The 18319-nt window shown below is 34.3% G+C and overlaps 1 protein-coding gene across 12 annotated transcripts in view; it reads left to right on the top strand.

Moving 5' to 3' along the window:
* The window catches only part of RICTOR (RPTOR independent companion of MTOR complex 2), a 122430-nt gene that overhangs the window by 68166 nt on the left and 35945 nt on the right, over positions 1–18319 (top strand). For all 12 annotated transcript variants that reach the window (XM_059060229.2, XM_059060227.2, XM_067030892.1 and 9 more), the window contains 11 exons: positions 746–813; positions 3714–3781; positions 11630–11712; positions 12793–12880; positions 13416–13506; positions 13618–13684; positions 13827–13907; positions 15565–15665; positions 17516–17681; positions 17956–18057; positions 18180–18226. In XM_059060229.2, coding sequence (XP_058916212.1) covers positions 746–813; positions 3714–3781; positions 11630–11712; positions 12793–12880; positions 13416–13506; positions 13618–13684; positions 13827–13907; positions 15565–15665; positions 17516–17681; positions 17956–18057; positions 18180–18226 — 962 coding nt within the window. The remainder of the gene's footprint in view (positions 1–745; positions 814–3713; positions 3782–11629; positions 11713–12792; positions 12881–13415; positions 13507–13617; positions 13685–13826; positions 13908–15564; positions 15666–17515; positions 17682–17955; positions 18058–18179; positions 18227–18319) is intronic.

Here is an 18319-nt window from a genome sequence, read left to right as displayed (position 1 = left end):
CTTAAAAGCAAAATGATCCAAGACAAGCAAGGAAATGCAGGAAGGAATGAAGGGTGGCAAAAGAAGTACACATGACAAAATATAAAAGACTACTCATTGTCAAAAACAATATTTGTAATGTCTTAGGTATTTTAAATTATTTTAAAATTAAAATTCAAGCCACAGTAATGCAATAAGCACAGGGTGGGGGCAGGGGCGTTGGTAAATGAGATACAGTGGTTTAAGTTCTAAAATGAATGAGCCCAACATTTCTTGCTATTGTCCTTGCTAAATACAAGGACAATACAAAAATAACTTGGATTTCTTTATACTAGTAACAAAAAGAACGTAATTTATAAAGTAAAAATATTTAAATAATGTTCAAAAATAGGCAAAACAAGTCATAGTGTTAGAAATCAGGATAGTAGTCCTGGGGTGAGAACAAAGGGGAGAATAAGGAGGCTTTGAGGATTATAGGGAATGTGCTTAGTTTGAGAAAATCTATCAAACCTCACATTCATGATTTGTGCACTGCTTAATATGTATCTTAAACGTCAGTTTAGAAGTTCAGAAATTCATTTTGTACATTTTAAAAAATCACTCAAATATATTCCTTGATGATGAGTTTGAAGAAATAAGTCTCTCAAGCAGTGTACCCAGTTAGAGATACAGAGAAGTGGAATTAATTTTAGCTTGTTACAGGAAGAATACATTTTATAATAAGGACTCTTTTTCTTCTTCTTTTTTTGCCTTTTCTTTTTATTAGCGAATTTTAGCACCCTATACTGATTTTCACTACAGACATAGTCCAGATACAGCTGAAGGACAGCTTAAGTAAGTACCATGCGTGTTACTGTTAAAACTTTTAGATTTGCCTGATTGTACGTAGAGCCAGAGAAAATTGAGTTTAAGTAAATTTCCTATTTCATGGAGTTATAGTTCTCTCATAATTAGCTGTGGTTTAAAAAATTAAAAGTAAGCATCGGGAAATTTAAAGACTTGGAATTAGTTTCTTATTTTAAAAAATGTAAGATAGGTGGGAGTAGAAACCTAGATCTTTAATCATTTTTCTATTGTACATGTTTTTAGCACAATTACATTGAGAGACTAAAAGAATTAATTAATAATAGAATGAAGAGCGGCCTAAATTGAGTAGGCAGAAAAAAAACTGTGTAGAATTTTGAGAGTAAGGTTCATAGGGAAGTAAAAGGAGATAGAGTAAAGATTATTTTCTAGAAATGAGGCAGGATAATTTTCAGTCTTTCTGGAGAGAAGTGCACATGTTCACTAGGTATTCTGGGATAACTGTATTTAAATTGATTTATGGATCAAGTAATGTACTGTCTGTGAAGATTTTGCCAATGACACAGTTCCAATAAATATGCTATCAGGTGTAGCATAGTAGGATAGTTGGATTGTAGACACACTTATTTTGAGACACAGTATGTTTTTAAAATTCCTCACTAAGTTTGGGAACATTGTGAAATGGGCATATTTTTGTTGTTTTTCATTTTTCTCCTAAATTAAAAATAGTGGTTTCATATCTTTAATCACCTTCATCACTGTGGACTCATTGCATGCTAACATATCATGACCTGAACTAAGAAATTAGAATAGTCATTCTCTGTTTAAGACTTCTCAGACCTTATTCTTGCTAACTAAGTTATGAATTGGGATTCTTAAGCCCCTTTCTTGGCTTCTCCTATGATACTTGGGCATGCTCTTTATTGATGAAGAATGTATGCATTTTCTATTGCTGCATGACAAACCACTACAAATATAGCAGCTTAAAATAACATCAGTTTATTAGTTCACAGTTCAGTAGGTCAGAGGTCTGGCATGGTTCTTATCTGGAGGTTCTGGTGAAGAAGCCATTTATTTCTAGGGTCACTCAGATTGTTGGCAGAATTCACTTCCTTGCTCTTGTACAACTGAAGTTCCTGTTTTCTTGCTGACTGTCAACTGGGGCCTACTCTCAGCTTCTAATGGCCGCCCTCTTTTCCTGGCACATGGTACTCTCCATCTTCAAACACAGCAGGAATTCCTTGAATCTTTGTGCTTTGAATCTCTCTGACTTTTTCTTCTGCCTCCAGCTAGAGGAAGCTCTCTAGTTCGATCAAGCCTACCAGATGATCTCCCTATCTTAAGGTCTGCTGGTCTATATAACATAAACATAATCACAATCATGGCAATGATATCATATTCACAGGGATCCAGGCATTAAGACCTAGAATCTTGAGAGGATAGGGGCATTTTTAGAATTCTGCCTACCAGGATAAGGAAGAGATGAACCTGGATATTTTTTAGAGTTGGGGAGGGGGGAGTATATTTCACCAAAATCCTTTCTTTTCTGTTTGGTTCAATACTTTGCTTTCCTTAAGTTTCTGGAGTATGGGCAGTTTCTGGAGCATTGGGTACGTTATAGCTAGGGAATAAGGAAATGGGTAGTTGTTTTTTTTTTTTACAATACTATGAATTTATCAAATAGGTTAGAGATTGGATTACCAGGCAATCAGTGTAAGTATGTCACAAACATTTTTAAGACAAGGAGCACCAAAAACTTAATCACACAGTTGTCTGATTCTCATTTCTTCCACCAACCACCCTCCCCATTTTAGTTTCTGTTATAGTGTCATGTTGATTAGTACAACAGAGCTTAGTGTGGTTGGTTTGTATGTGTGGGGAATGTTTTTAACTGTTTCATTTCTCTTTTGTAAACTATCTGCTTGCTTACCATTCTTTTATTTGATTTTCTGTCATTGTTCTTTATCCCTTCTGTTTTTTTCTTTCCCAGTTCTCTGGATTTCTGTATTCTCACAACTGTTAAGAACTTTAACATTAGGGAAGTAAAAAAGATGGCACAGAAAAAAAATGGACTGTTGACAGGGTAGAGATGGTTGAGGTGGCATAAATAAAGAGTACAAGGTTGCTATTAAGTATTAAAACTGGCCATAGACCATATATGGAAAATGTTTAACAATGTAAGTAATACTATTGGTTAATTAATTATCATAAACTATTACATAGAAAGGAACAAGTGAGATGATTGGATACCAGTTATAAAAGAAGAAAGTAGCTGGTAGTAGGCCCCAGCTGACAGAAAGAAAACAGAAACCTCAGTTGTATAACACCAAGGAAGTGAATTCTGCCAACAACCTGAATGAGCTTAGAAATGGATCAATAATAATATCTAGTTATTTAATAATATCTCAGTGAATATCTGAGTTGTTGAGCTTGCTTGGCAGAAATGCTCAAATAAATTTGGGACAAGATTTTTGAATTAAAGAGAATACATGTGGTAAAAGTAAGAGGTTTATGTGGTAATTTTCTTTGCTGAGGGGCAGTCTTTTGACAGAGATGCTTATTAAGCAGGCTGGTGTTGTCTATAATGCTCAATTAAAGGTGTTAATGAGCTACCTAAGAATAGTTTTCAGAAAGAGCAGTAAAAGTAGAACTCAGTGGGAAAGCGGAATTTATACTTTGTTTTAAAAGATGTTGTGAATTTTAAATGGGGGGAGGCGTGATCAGTACATAATTGGGTAATTTGCTTTGAGGTAGATCTGATCTTTATTTTCTTTTAATATATTGTTGAATTTCCTATGCAAATATTTAAATGCTAAGTAATGATAGCTCTTATTCTGATATAGTGGTAGAAAAAACTCACTTCTTATTTTAACATTTAATATCTTTGAACCCCCTTCCCCCCTGCCCCCCCCCCCCACCTCACCCAACAGAGAAGACAGAGAAGCAAGGTTTCTAGCAAGTAAAATGGGAATCATAGCAACCTTCCGGTCATGGGCAGGTAAGTTCCTCTGTGCTGCTTTATAACATCCAATAAGAAAAGCTTGGCTGTTTTTTCAAATGTTAAATTATTATTGTAGCATCTGCTTTAGATGTTAACCTAGTCTTTCTTTATATGTTATCAGTAGAACCAAGAGGGGTTTGGACACAAGTCTTAAAATTCATCATTTGTAAGTCAATGTGCTAATGATAACCTGGACTTTAAAATAAACTTAAACAAGATCTATACCCAAAAAAAATTTTTAAGTGTTTGTTGAATATATAACTAAAGTTTGTTCCTAAAAATATAATGTAAAATGTCATAAATACCAAATAAGCATGATAGACCATTAGTAGTCCCAAATTACATTCTTTTTCATTATGGTTTATTACAGGATGTTGAATATAGTTCCCTGTACTATACAGTAGTGCCTTGTTGTTTATTTTATATATAGTAGTGTGTATCTGTAAATCCCAAACTCCTAATTTATCTCTCCCCCACTCCCTCCCTTTCCCCTTTGATAACCATAAGTTTGTTTTCCCTGTCTGTGAGTCTGTTTCTGTTTCATAAATCCATTTGTATCATATTTTAGATTCTACATATAAGTGATATTGTATGGTATTTGTCTTTCTGTTTGACTTACTTCACTTAGTATGATGATAATCTCTAGGTCCATCCATGTTGCTGCATATGGCATTATTTCATTCTTTTTTATGGCCGAGTAATATTTCATTGTGTGTGTGTGTATCTCATCTTTATCCATTCATCTGTTGATGGACATTTAGATTGCTTCCATGTCTTGTCTATTGTAAATAGTGCTACAGTGAACATTGGGGTGCATGTATCTTTTATTTATTTAAATTTATTTATTTATTTTCATGTTTGCTTTTTTATGAATTTTATTTTATTTATTTTTTTATATAGCAGGTTCTTATTAGTTATCTATTTTATACATATTAGTGTATATATGTCAGTCCCTCTCTCAGTTCATCCCCCCCCCACCCTGCTTTCCCCACTTTGGTGTCCATACATTTGTTCTCTACATCTGTGTCTCTATTTCTGCCTTGCAAACCAGTTCATCTGTACCATTTTTCTAGATTCCACATATATGCGTTAATATACAATATTTGTTTTTCTCTTTCTGACTTATTTCACTCTGTATGACAGTCTTCATGTATCTTTTCAAATTAGAGTTTTCTCTGGTTATATGCCCAGACATGGGATTGCAGGATCATGTGGTAACTCTATTTTTAGTTTTTAAAGAAACCTCCGTACTGTTTTCCATAACGGCTGCGCCAATTTACATTCCCACCAACAGTGTAGGAGGGTTCCTATTTCTCCACAACCTCTCCAGCATTTATTATTTGTAGACTTTTTAATGATGGCCATTCTGACTGGTGTGGGGTGGTACCTCATTGTAGTTTTGATTTGCATTTCTCTAATAATTAGTGATGTTGAGCATCTTTTCATGAGCTTATTGGCCATCTGTATGTCTTCTTGGGAGAAACGTCTATTGAGGTCTTCTGTCCATTTTTTTGATTGGGTTGCAAGCAAGATAATTGCTTGTTTTTTTGTTATTGAGTTATGTAAGCTGTTTGTATATTTTGGAAATTAATCCCTTGTCTGTTGCCTCATTTGCAAATATTTTCTCCCACTCCATAGGTTGTCTTTTCATTTTGTTTATGGTTTGCTTTGCTGTGCAAAAGCTTTTAAGTTTCATTAGGTCCCATTTGTTTATTTTTGCTTTTCTTTTTTTTTTAAATTTTTATTGGAGTATAGTTGATTTACAGTATTGTGTTAGTTTCAGGTGTACAGCAAAGTGAATCAGTTATACATATATCCACTTTTTTTTTTAATTCTTTTCCCATGTAGGCCATTGCAGAGTATTGAGTAGAATTCCCTGTGCTATACGGCAGGTTTTTATTAGTTATGTATTTTATATGTAGTTGTGTGTATATGTCAGTCCCAATCTCCCAGTTTATGCCTCCCCCACTCTTATCCCCTTGTAACCCGTAAGTTTGTTTTCTACATCCATGACTCTACTTCCGTTTTGTAAGTAAGTTCATTTGTACCCCCCCTTTTTTTCTCTAGATTCCACATATAAGCGATATCATATATTTGTCTTTCTGTGTCTGACTTACTTCACTCAGTATGATAATCTCTGGATTCATCCCTGTTGCTGCAAATGGCATTACTTTGTTCTTTTTTTATTGTCGGTAATATTCCACTGTATACATGTACCATGTTTTCTTTATCCATTCCTCTGTTGTTGGACATTTAGGTTGCTTCCATGTTCTGGCTGTTGGAAATAGTGCTGCAGTGAACATTGGGGTGCATTCCTTTACACTAACAATGAAAGATCAGAAAGAAAAATTAAGGAAACAATCTCATTTACCATCGCAACATAAAGAATAAGATACCTAAGAATAAACCTACCTAAAGAGGCAAAAGACCTGTACTCAGAAAACTGTAAGATATTGATGAAAGAAATCAAAGATGACACAAACAGTTGGGATGATATACCATGTTCTTGGATTGGAAGAATCAATATTGTGAAAATGACTATACTCCCCAAAGAAATCTACAGATTCAGTGCAATCCCTATCAAATTACCAATGGCATTTTTCATGTAACTAGAACACAAAATCTGTATGAAAACATAAAAGACCCGAATAGCCAAAGCAATCTTGAGAAAGAAAAATGGAGCTGGAGGAATCAGGCTCCCTGCTTTCGGACTATACTACAAAGCTACAGTCATCAAAACAGTACGGGACTGGCATAAAAACAGACATATAGATCAGTGGAACAGGATAGAAAGCCCAGAAATAAACCCATTCATCTATGGTCAATTATGACAAAGGAGGCAAGAATATACAATGGAGAAAAGACAGTCTCTTCAATAACGGTGCTGGGAAAACTGGACAGCTATGTGTAAAAGAAATAAATTAGAACACTCCCTAACACCATACACAAAAATAAACTCCAGATGGATTAAAGACTTAAATGTAATGCTGGACACTATAAAACTCTTAGAGGAAAACATAGGCAGAACACTCTTTGACATAAATCACAGCAAGATCTTTTTTGATCCACCTCCTAGAGTAATGAAAATAAAAATAAATGTGACCTCATTGAACTTAAAAGTGTTTGCACAGCAAAGGAAACCATAAACAAAACAAAACAACAACCCTCTGAATGGGGGAAGATATTTGGAAATGAAGCAGCCGACAAGGGATTAATCTCCAAAATATATAAACAGCTCATGCATTTCAGTATCAGAAAACCAGATAACCCAATCAGAAAATGGGTGGAAGATCTAAATAGACATTTTTCCAAAGAAGGCATACAGATGGCCATAAAACACATGGAAAGATGCTCAAAATCACTAATTATTGGAGAAATGCAAATCAAAACTACAATGAGGTATCACCTCACACCGACCAGAATAGCCCTTATTAAAAAGCCTACAAATAATAAATGCTGGAGAGGGTGTGGAGAAAAGGGAACCCTCTTGCACTGTTCGTGGGAATGTAAATTGGTACAGCCACTGTGGAGAATGGTATGGAGGTTCCTTAAAAAACTAAAAATAGAACTACCATATGACCCAGCAATCCCACCCCTGGGCATATACCCAGAGAAAAACGTATTTTTGCTTTTATTTCTATTGCCTAGTAGTCCAATATTTCTTGAAAAGAGGGATTATACATGTTTTACCTTTCCATGGAATAAAAAGCAAACATTTTTCTTAAAATAAAACCACCACTAAATGTGTTATTTTGTATTAATGATTACCTTTTCCTCTTTTAAAAAAAATTTACTATTTATTTTTTGGCTGCGTTGTCTTTGTTGCTGCACACAGGTTTTCTCAAGTTGTGGCGAGCAGAGGCTACTCTTCGTTGCAGTGCACGGGCTTCTCATTGCAGTGGCTTCTCTTGTTGCAGAGCACAGGTTCTAGGCTCACAGGTGTCAGTAGTTGTGGCACGTGGGCTCAGTAGTTGTCGCTTGCGGGCTGTAGAGCACAGGCTCAGTAGTTGTGGCACATGGGCTTAGTTGCTAGGCGGCATGTGGGATCTTCCCAGACCAGGGCTCGAACCCATGTCCCCTGCATTGGCAGGTGGATTCTTAACCACTTCACCACTGGGGAAGCCAACCTCTTACTTCTTGACTTTGCAGAATAATTTAAGGGAGAGCATACAAAGGAGTATAGCAATAAATAGAACAGGAAAATTTACTTGAACATTTCTGTATACTTAAGTAACCAGCTAACATCTTTTCCATAAAAATGACTATCCCAGCCATAGACTTGGCACCTAGCCAATATATGTACAAGGACTTCCTCTGGCTTCTCACATTTTAGTAAAAATCCCAACCTTGCTATACCTCATGACTGCCTGTTTCCCCTTATCCTCATGGACAACCTAGGATTCTATGAGGGCTCCACCATCACACATCGTTTTTTATACTTTACTAGTCTCCACACACTCTTTCAACATAGAAAACCAACACAGTCCTCCTGCCAAGGTTAACTGTCAGTGCCCTTGCCTCAGAAATCACTTATAACTTTGTTTTCTGTAGCTACAGCTACCGTCTTTCACCATTCTTCAGCTTCCTTGCCATTAGAGTGATTTCTTTCTTCCCCCCAAGAATGAATTCTATCCAGCTCTGACCACTAGTACAGCCTAGCTACTGTCTTCTTACTCTCCCTACTGTAGACTGCTTTCCAGTCACTGTACCTCTAATCTCTGCCAGTCTCTTGTTTCTCTTAAACGTTTTTCTGCTGTGCTTCAGTTTGTCCTAGAGTCCTTTAGTGCACTGATCCATCATTAGAAACTTAAAAGGTCAGAGTGTTCTTCCCTTCTATTGAAGTAAGAGCTGGAATATTATTCGAGTTAGAATTCTGAAAACATTTTCTCACAGAAGTAATTTCCTAAACAATATTAGATTCTGTGATACTGTGTATGGGTTAAATGAGCTTTTGTATGTTTGTAATGTTATTTCTATCATATATTTCAACATCCAGAAAACTGACTGGAAAATGAACTTTTAGAACATAGTTTCTTCTTGAGTTGCAATAGCCTGTTTTCGCTATTAGTGCAGACTATGATTGCAGATCATGGTATCTTAATCTATAATCTCTCAAATTATTGTCAGACATCAAAGTTTGAGAAACACTTTTGGTATTTTAAGTAAGTCTGTCTATTATGTTTTAATTTGAATTTTGAACCTAAGTGCAAAGAGAAGATACATATTATTCATAAATATAAATATATGTGCTTAGCTAGAAGTAACAGGGAACTTCAGAATCCTATATGACTTTAAAAATGTTTTCCTTTACTTTTAAAAAATGTTTTCCCTAACAATTTATTATCGAAAATTTCAACTATACAGAAAAAATTATACAGTGAATACCATATACTCCTACCACTTAGATTTTGCTCTGTTTGCTTTATTACATATCTACCCATCTGCCTAGTCCTCTGAGAGTTCACCAGTCCTCGTGTTATTCTAATGCATTTTAAAGAAGTTGCAAAATTAAGTGCTCCTGATTCCTAAACACTATTACCTAAAGTTCAGTATTTGTTTAGGGTTCTTATTTGGTTATTTTTGTTTGTTTCTGAGGTTTTTTTTCTGGGAGGGGGGGAGCTTTGAGGTGAAATTTACCTCTTACAGTGAAATGCACAAATCTTGAGTCTGCCATTTGATGAGTTTTTTTTGTTTGTTTGTTTTTAAATTTATTTTATTGAGGTATAGTTGATTTACAATGTTGTGTTAGTTTCTGCTGCACAGAAGTCATTTGGTTGTACATAAATATACATTATTTTTCATATTCTTTTCCATTACAGTTTATCACAGGATATTTTTTTATAGTAATGTTTTATTTATTTATTTTTATATTCATTTTTCGTTGTGTTGGGTCTTCATTTCTGTGCGAGGGCTTTCTCTTGTTGTGGCAAGCGGGGGCCACTCTTCATCGCGGTGCGCGGGCCTCTTCACTATCACGGCCTCTCTTGTTGCGGAGCACAGGCTCCAGACGCGCAGGCTCAGTAGTTGTGGCTCACGGGCCCAGTTGCTCCGCGGCATGTGGGATCTTCCCGGACCGGGGCACGAACCCGTGTCCCCTGCATTAGCAGGCAGATTCTCAACCACTGCGCCACCAGGGAAGCCCATTTGATGAGTTTTGACAAATGCTTATTATATCTGTGTATCCAAACTCTTTTTAGGATATAGAACATTACCATCATCGCAGAAAGTTCTCTCATGTCCCTTCCTAGTTAATCCCTGACCCCACTCATGTAAGAAGCAACCACTGCTCTGTTTATTTTTTATCACAAATCATTTTTGCCTGTTCTGAAACTTCATTTAAGTGGAATCATAGTATATGTATACTTTTGTGTGTAGGCTTTTTTCACTCAACTTAATGATTCTGATTTCACTCAGCATAATGCTACTGATTCATGTTGTATGTATCAGTAATATGTTCGTTTTTATTGCTGAGTAGTATTCCACTGGGTAAATATATCACTGTGTTTTTAGCCTTCCTCCTGTTAGTGAATACCTGACCTGTTTGCAGTTTTGAACGTTCTAAATAGAGCTACTATGAGCAGCATTGTAAATTTTTTTTTCAGATATAAGCTTTGTTTCCTTTTGGGTAAATACCAAATAGAACTGCTGAATCACAGGGTGGATATATGGTGGTTTTTTTTGGCTGTGTTGTGTCTTCGTTGCTGCACGTGGGCTTTCTCTAGTTGTGGCGAGCAGGGGCTACTCTTCTTTGCAGTGTGCGGGCTTCTTCTTGCAGTGGCTTCTCTTGTTGCAGGGCACGGGCTCTAGGTGCATGGGCTTCATTAGTTGCAGCACGCAGACTCAGTAGTTGCAGTGCTCAGGCTTCAGTAGTTGTGGTATGTGGGCTCAGTAGTTGTGACGCAGGCTCTAAGGTGCATGGGCTTCACTAGTTGTGGCTCAGGGGCTTTAGAACACAGGCTCAGTAGTTGTGGCGCATGGGCTTAGTTGATCCACGGCATGTGGGATCTTCCCATATCAGAGCTCAAACTCCTGTCCCCTGCATTGGCAGGCGGATTCTTAACCACTGCACCACCAGGGAAGTCCCAATATATGTTTAGTTTTATGAGAAACTGCAAGACTTTTTCTCAAAATACTGAAGCACTATTTTATACTCCTATCATGTAGGTATGTGAGTTCCAGTTGCTCTACATCCTTGCCAGCATCTGGTGTTAATCAGTTTTTAATTTCAGCCACTCTAGTGGGTGTGTGACAGTATCTTATTATGACTGTAATTTGCATTTCCCCAGTGACTAATGATATTGAACACTTTTGTGTTTATTGGCTACTTAACTGATACATATCTTCTTTTGTGACATGGTGTTAATATGTTTAAAATTGTTTGAGTAAATTCCCTCACTGAATATTTTGATCCATACAGTTTATTTGAAGTCTGTTGGTTATACTCTTCTGTGCATTCGTTAAGTTTTAAACTTTTAAAAGGCAAATGCCAAGCAAAGTTTATCAATTTAGGTTGAGAAAGTGTTAAATAAGCAAGACATTATTGTCTTATTCTCTCCAATATCCCTGAGAATCCCTCATCAGCAAATGGGAATAATAGGCAGTCAGATTCATGAAAACTTTTTGGGTATGAAACAAATCAAAGTAATTTAAAGGATAGAATTATTGATAATCTCTAATTGGGAAATTCAGAGAATGTTTGAAATATATTATCAATTATGATAATCACAATATAATAGTGTAATTTAGCTTGGAAAAATGTTACATTTTGTATTATGGATACCTTACTATAGAAAATTTTTTTGAAATTCAAATCAGTTATTTTTTTTTTCTTTTTATCTTTTTTAGGTATTATTAATTTATGTAAGCCTGGAAACTCTGGGATTCAGTCTCTAATTGGAGTACTTTGCATTCCAAATATGGAAATAAGGGTAGGTAAAAGTTATTCTGATTGTTTCATTCGTGGAGTTTTAGTTGAGGAAATTAATTGGAAAAAATTTATTTCAGGTAATGCTTTTTCCTCATGAATTATTAATCTGTATCACAGAGCATTTTAAAAATACATGAATAAATATTTACTACTTAGTTGAACCCTAAGAGTATAATACGAATCATTTGAAACACTGCTGTTGTTAGGAACTATGGCTGTATTAAAATTAGATTAAAAATGTGAAATTAATTATGTTTTATTCAATAAAAAGTGCAAACAATACACAGGGGCATTCTCATTGTAAAAGGTTCAAGCAGTACAGAAAAATATACTTAAAAAGTAAATAGAGTATTTATGCAACTTATGCCTTCTAACTTGTGTTTTTATATGTTATGAGTAGTGGTTCTGATTAAAATTGGGGTATTTATATACTTATTTATTAGACATAGTCCTAAGTTATTAGTGTATAGGAATTGTATTAAACAGCTAAAACAAATTGAAATTAGAGGAAAAAAATTAACTCTTCATGTGGTTCTTCCTTTTCCTCTTCAATGTTTTTGTTTTAATTTTGTTCAAAGGGACAAAATTTGCCCCCTTTGTTTCTTATTATTAGTAGTAAATATTAGCTAGAGGTGCCTTGCTTAAAATGTGAACTAAAAATAAAAGCATTTAGACCATGGAAGGATGTAATTATAGGTGGAAAGGTTCCAATTCAGTTGACTTCTTACTCAGCAAATGGTGAAAGAACATGGTCCTTTGAGTCTGGCCTACTGGGGTTTGACTCCTGGTTTTATTATTTATAGCTCCATGACCTTGGGCAAATTATTTTTAACCTTTAAATGTATTTCTTCATGTGTACAGTGGGATTAATGAAAGATTTATTGACAAGATTACATCTTGTATATGTAGTAAGCATTCAGTAGTTACCTCTTCTGTAATATAGGCCTGATAATGGTAGTTTTCTAAAATACAGTAGTTCTGTTTTTATTGATTTTTTAATCTGTGAATAGGACATTTTAAAAATTGTAAACAAAGACTTATTCCATAAAAACAAATGAACTGTATTTATTTGTACTTGCAGCGCGGTCTCCTTGAAGTGCTTTATGATATATTTCGTCTTCCTCTACCTGTTGTGACTGAAGAGTTCATAGAAGCACTGCTCAGTGTAGGTAAGTATTGAAGTGGATTCACTACTCATGTATTGTAATTTTTTAAATGGATTATCTAATAGAGGCAGAGTTCCTCAAAGGAAAAATGCTGAACTAAATATTGAATATCATTTTCTTTTCTTACTGCATATTTGTGGCCTGAAATTAATATAAAAATAAAATCTCAGATAAATTTCTAAAAAGAAATTTTAAATTCTTCTCCATCACCCTAGCTCCTGAAATGAGCAGTGAAATTAATAGAAGGATGGACTAAGAAAGGAAGAGAGGAGTTAATAAGAAACCTTATGTGATTCTCACATTGGATTATTTGATTCTTGTTATTTTATTTTAGCCCAAATGACTCTGAATCCCTCAGTGAAGGAAGTTAGATCTGTGTTCATTTACATAAATCGTTTTTTTTCTGTATGCCTTGAGTCTTATTTTTTTTTTAACGAACATTTAAGAAAATTATTTGTAGCCTGCTTAGCTGATGGTTATTTGAAGTGTTTCATTGGTATATTATTTTCTTCTAACTATGTAAATTTAACTATTTTAGATCCAGGTAGATTCCAAGACAGTTGGAGGCTTTCGGATGGCTTTGTAGCAGCTGAGGCAAAAACTATTCTTCCTCATCGTGCCAGATCCAGGTAGACTTTAGATATAGAAATAGTTCAGATTTATTACAGTTACTATTTTTATGTTAAATTTTGTAGTGTATGGAAAATATTTAAATTTTTCTGTGCCGTGCTTATTTGCAGGCCAGACCTCATGGATAATTATTTGGCACTGATACTCTCAGCATTTATTCGTAATGGGCTTTTAGAGGTAAGAGTTATAAACCTTATTTTATTCTATTTTATTTATTTTATTTTCTCTAACTGAATTCTTTCAGAGCAACAAACATATATGATGCATAATTGTATTCATATATACTGTTTTGCAACTATGATATTTCTTATTTTCAAAGGGTTTGGTTGAGGTGATAACAAACAGTGATGACCATATCTCAGTTAGAGCTACCATCCTTTTAGGAGAGCTTTTACATATGGTAAGTTTAACAACTTCTGATTATGTTTCATACTATTAATGTTTTAATTTATGAAACAGGCTATTTTAATGATGTTACTTTGCATTATCTCAAAAAAATAAGTTTTCATTTATTTGAATGTTTATCTTTGCATTACAAAGAACCCTTGATACCTTGTATCTTACATATATAGGCTAGTTTTTTAAATGGAACAAATATAAAAAATACAGAGAACTGAATATTGCTTTTTTATACTCACTTTTGATGCTGACATTTTGAGTCCTAAAAGTCTTTCTCTTAGAATGACTTCCTACCTAAAAAGCATGAAATTACAAAACTATAGGTATTACTTCAGTCGGCTAAATAGAATTGATATATAATAGTGCCTGAATTTTAGAAAACTTTGTGGAAAAAAATCTAAATATAACTGCCTCATTTGAACACATACTTCTCTGTAAACTTGTAGGTTTAGATTTAGAGGGTGGGAATCTTTTTTTTTGGCCATGATTTTATGATATCAGTAATTTCTGGAAACAAGGAGCTAGCAAAGTAATCTGATCATTCTCTACTCCCAGCAGATCAAGAAGTGAGGGTATTCTGATTATTTGCAAATTAGAAATTTATATTTCTGTCACCATTTAGTTAATAAACACTAAATAAAAAGAACCACTTTAAACTCATTAAGTAAACTTATGGCAAATCTTTTAAAATTATGTTAATGGCTTATTGTTGGCCAATATCTTTTGTTTTTGTAGTTGTTTTTGGTCCCCCTCCATCACCAGGGTTTTTTTTCTACATAGCAGTTGGGCTTTGTGAGTGAGCAAAAGAGAATTAAACAGTTTAATGATAACTGTCTTGTTTATCAGTGAATTATTTTAGGCACTTGCTCTGTTTTCCTTCAGTCCATCTATGAGATAAGTAATATTGCAGAATCTCAGATGTGATTATTTTTATTTTAATTAAGATATCATTTCTGTAAGGATATCAATATCTAGAATTATTTGCCTTTATGTGAAGGAATCTCTTTAATAAATTTCATCCATTCCCTTCCCCCATACACCAGAATTCTGTGAGTCCCTTGAAATATAAAAGCTAGTCATTTTGAGTATAGCAGTGTTAGTTCATTGCTTGTTATTCTTACATCTTCTGACTTCCACATTTAATTAATTTATCTTTATTGGTAGAAAGCAGATTGGGTGGTAGGACTTCATTTGCAAAGCAGAAGACAGGTTTCTTATTTAAAGATTGTTGGAATATGAGACAAACCTGTTTTGAGAAGGTGGTTTTTAAACCTAAGAAGTCAACTCACAAGTTATGATATTGCATCCAGCATTTTAAATGCTACTTTTGATACAACATTATAACACTTGATCCAAGTTTGGACATATAGTCCTTTTAGATTATTTAAGAAGTGAGTTTAATTGGGTATCACTTTAAATTATAATTTAATGTTATAATAAAGGATGTATGAAATTTAGAGTTTTATTAACATAATATGAGCCTGTGTCTTTATATTTGTTACAACTCATCCTTGTTGAAAGTAGAAGAGATAAAAATTAGCTATAAGTATATATTAGAAAATGAATAATTCATGAGTAAAACCTTTTAGCATTATATCTGTGGATAATCTGTAACATAAAAATACTCTATTTTTCAAAAATATTATGGTTCATTTTAGGCAAACACAATTCTTCCTCATTCACATAGCCATCATTTGCACTGCCTGCCAACCCTAATGAATATGGCTGCATCCTTTGATATCCCTAAGGAAAAGAGACTGTAAGTATCAGAGCTCTAGCAAAGCTTGTGCCTGTGTATTTAATACCCACTTAGATGACCTTATCTTTATAAGAAAGTAGTATATATAGGTTATGCCTGGGAATTATTTAGGGAAACCTTTGGATAAGAGGAAAATTAACAGTTTTAAAAAATAATTTGTATTTTAGGCTACAGAGTATTTTAGTTTAGTAAAATCAACCTTTTCTAGCATGTTTCTGGACAAGGAGTTAAACTTTCTACCAGATCAGTAAAAACATTGGGATTGAGAGTTTTTTGGACTGTTTTATGTTTTGAGCAACAGTTCAGTCTCCTTTTCAATGTCTGAATTATTTCAAATTAAAGCACAAAGACTAACAGTGTATTCTTTTGTATGTGTGGTTAAAAATGTTGGAAAAAGAAAGTTGGAATTTATATATTTAGGCTTTTTTTTTTGTAATGTTTTGAAATGTAGTTCATTAGCTATTCAGAACTAGGAATTTTTGTTAAGTTATAGTACATTTCTCAAAAGTTTAGTTAGCTTTATTAATTCAAAAGTACACATAAGGGCCTCACTATAAATAAATAATACTTATTAGCTTTAAATCTGTCAGTGAAAATACTGTTATTTAACAGACTGAAGTTGTATTATAAACTGAGGGCATTAGGGACCATCAGTTCTGACTTTTAAGCTTACATTGGTAGTGGTGGCATTCAACTTTTATTTTAGTAGTTTCTTGATGGAAAAATGGACTTTCCCAAAGCCTGGTAGACCTGAACTCTCTGGGTCAGATTATGGCCATGGTATTTAGCGTTCATCAGGAATTCAAATTTACCTTCAAAATTCCAGTAATAATCTAAGAATGATTTTTTTAGCTCGGGAAGTTCTTTACTGATAAGTACTTGCCAATCTGGGCACATCCTAAGGTTTTTAAATTTTAAATCTGATTTGTATTTACCAGAATTTCTGAAGTTGAGACTTGATCACTACCAAATTCTAGAAAACTGTATTTTATGCACCACAAAAAGGGAATTTAAAATAATTTCTAGGGACTTCCCTGGTGGTACAGTGGTTAAGAATCCACCTGCCAATGCAGGAGACACGGGTTCGATCCCTGGTCCGGGAAGATCCCACATGCCACGGAGCACCTAAGCTCATGCGCTACAACTACTGAGCGTGCGCTCTAGAGCCCAGAAGCCACAACTACTCAGCCCACGTGCTGCAACTACTGAAGCCCATGCGCTTAGAGCCCGTGCTCTGCAACAAGGGAAGCCACAGCAGTAAGAGGCCCATGCACTGTAATGAGCAGTAGCCCCCGCTCGCCGCAACTAGAGAAAGCCCATGCACAACAATGAAGACCCAACACAGCCAAAATAAATAACTTAAAAAATTAATAATTCTTAAAAGGATCCCATTTACAGTTGCCGATTAGTGGGGAAAATAGACACTGTTCAGTTGATACTGGAATCATTGGTTATCCAACCTCATATCATAAACAAAAATCAATTTCATATGGATTAAGTACTTAAATGTGAAAAACAGAGTTTTAAAACTTTAATAAGAAAGTAAGGTCACTGGGTTCTGACCTTGAGGAAGGAGTTCTTAAAACTAACATACAAAGAGTATCCACCACCATAGAAGAAAAGATTAGTAAGTATCTTTCGTTGAATCAAAATAATTAGTGTTTCTTCATACAAATCAGCAGTGTTCTTGTTTTTTTTCTTTGTGGTTCCAAATTTGGTTAAATAATTTATTTTTTAGTAGCAGTCTCTAGCATGGATTTATGTAAGTTTTAATAGAATAATTTACCAAAGTGATCTCTTTAAAATTATGTTAGCCTTGTATTAATTGTACTAATTTTTTTTCTCATTAGGCGAGCCAGTGCAGCCCTGAACTGTTTAAAACGCTTCCATGAAATGAAGAAACGAGGACCTAAGCCTTATAGCCTTCATTTAGATCACATTATTCAGAAAGCAATTGCAACACACCAGAAACGGGATCAATATCTCCGAGTTCAGAAAGATATATTTGTTCTTAAGGTACTGATGTGAAGATGCAATTTTCAATTTAATTTCCTAATTCTTATTAACCACTGTATTTTAATAGGCATACATGCTTGAGTTTGCAGTTTTATTCATGCATATGGATTTTCAGAAGGCTTCTAAGTTGTATAATGACTAGGCAGTGGAGCTGTGTTTTTCTAACTTTTTAAAGTTAGAAAACCTTGATTATCTTCCTTAAATGAAAAACCTTCCATTTTTGAAGTGAGGCCAATTTGTCTTAATTTTTTGTATTACTTTCTGGTGATTTTAGGATACAGAGGAAGCTCTTTTAATGAACCTTAGAGATAGCCAAGTCCTTCAACATAAAGAGAATCTTGAATGGAATTGGAATCTTATAGGGACCATTCTTAAGGTATGATAGGATACTTCTTGGTAATGGCTTGATTGTTTTCATTTTTTTATTCATTGTACTTCATCATAATTATATGTTTAGGAATTGACAAATACATAATATAACGTATTATGTTTTTCTAGTGGCCAAATGTAAATCTAAGAAACTATAAAGATGAACAGTTGCACAGGTATGTAAGAACTGTTTTGCATTTAAAGAACTTAGATTTGAGTTATATTATGCCTGATACCTACTAAAAGTAATAATTGATGTTTTAAAGATA

Source organism: Kogia breviceps, chromosome 4 (assembly GCF_026419965.1).
Source record: "Kogia breviceps isolate mKogBre1 chromosome 4, mKogBre1 haplotype 1, whole genome shotgun sequence".
Taxonomy (NCBI): domain Eukaryota; kingdom Metazoa; phylum Chordata; class Mammalia; order Artiodactyla; family Physeteridae; genus Kogia; species Kogia breviceps.
This window is presented reverse-complemented; position numbering and strand designations above follow the sequence as displayed.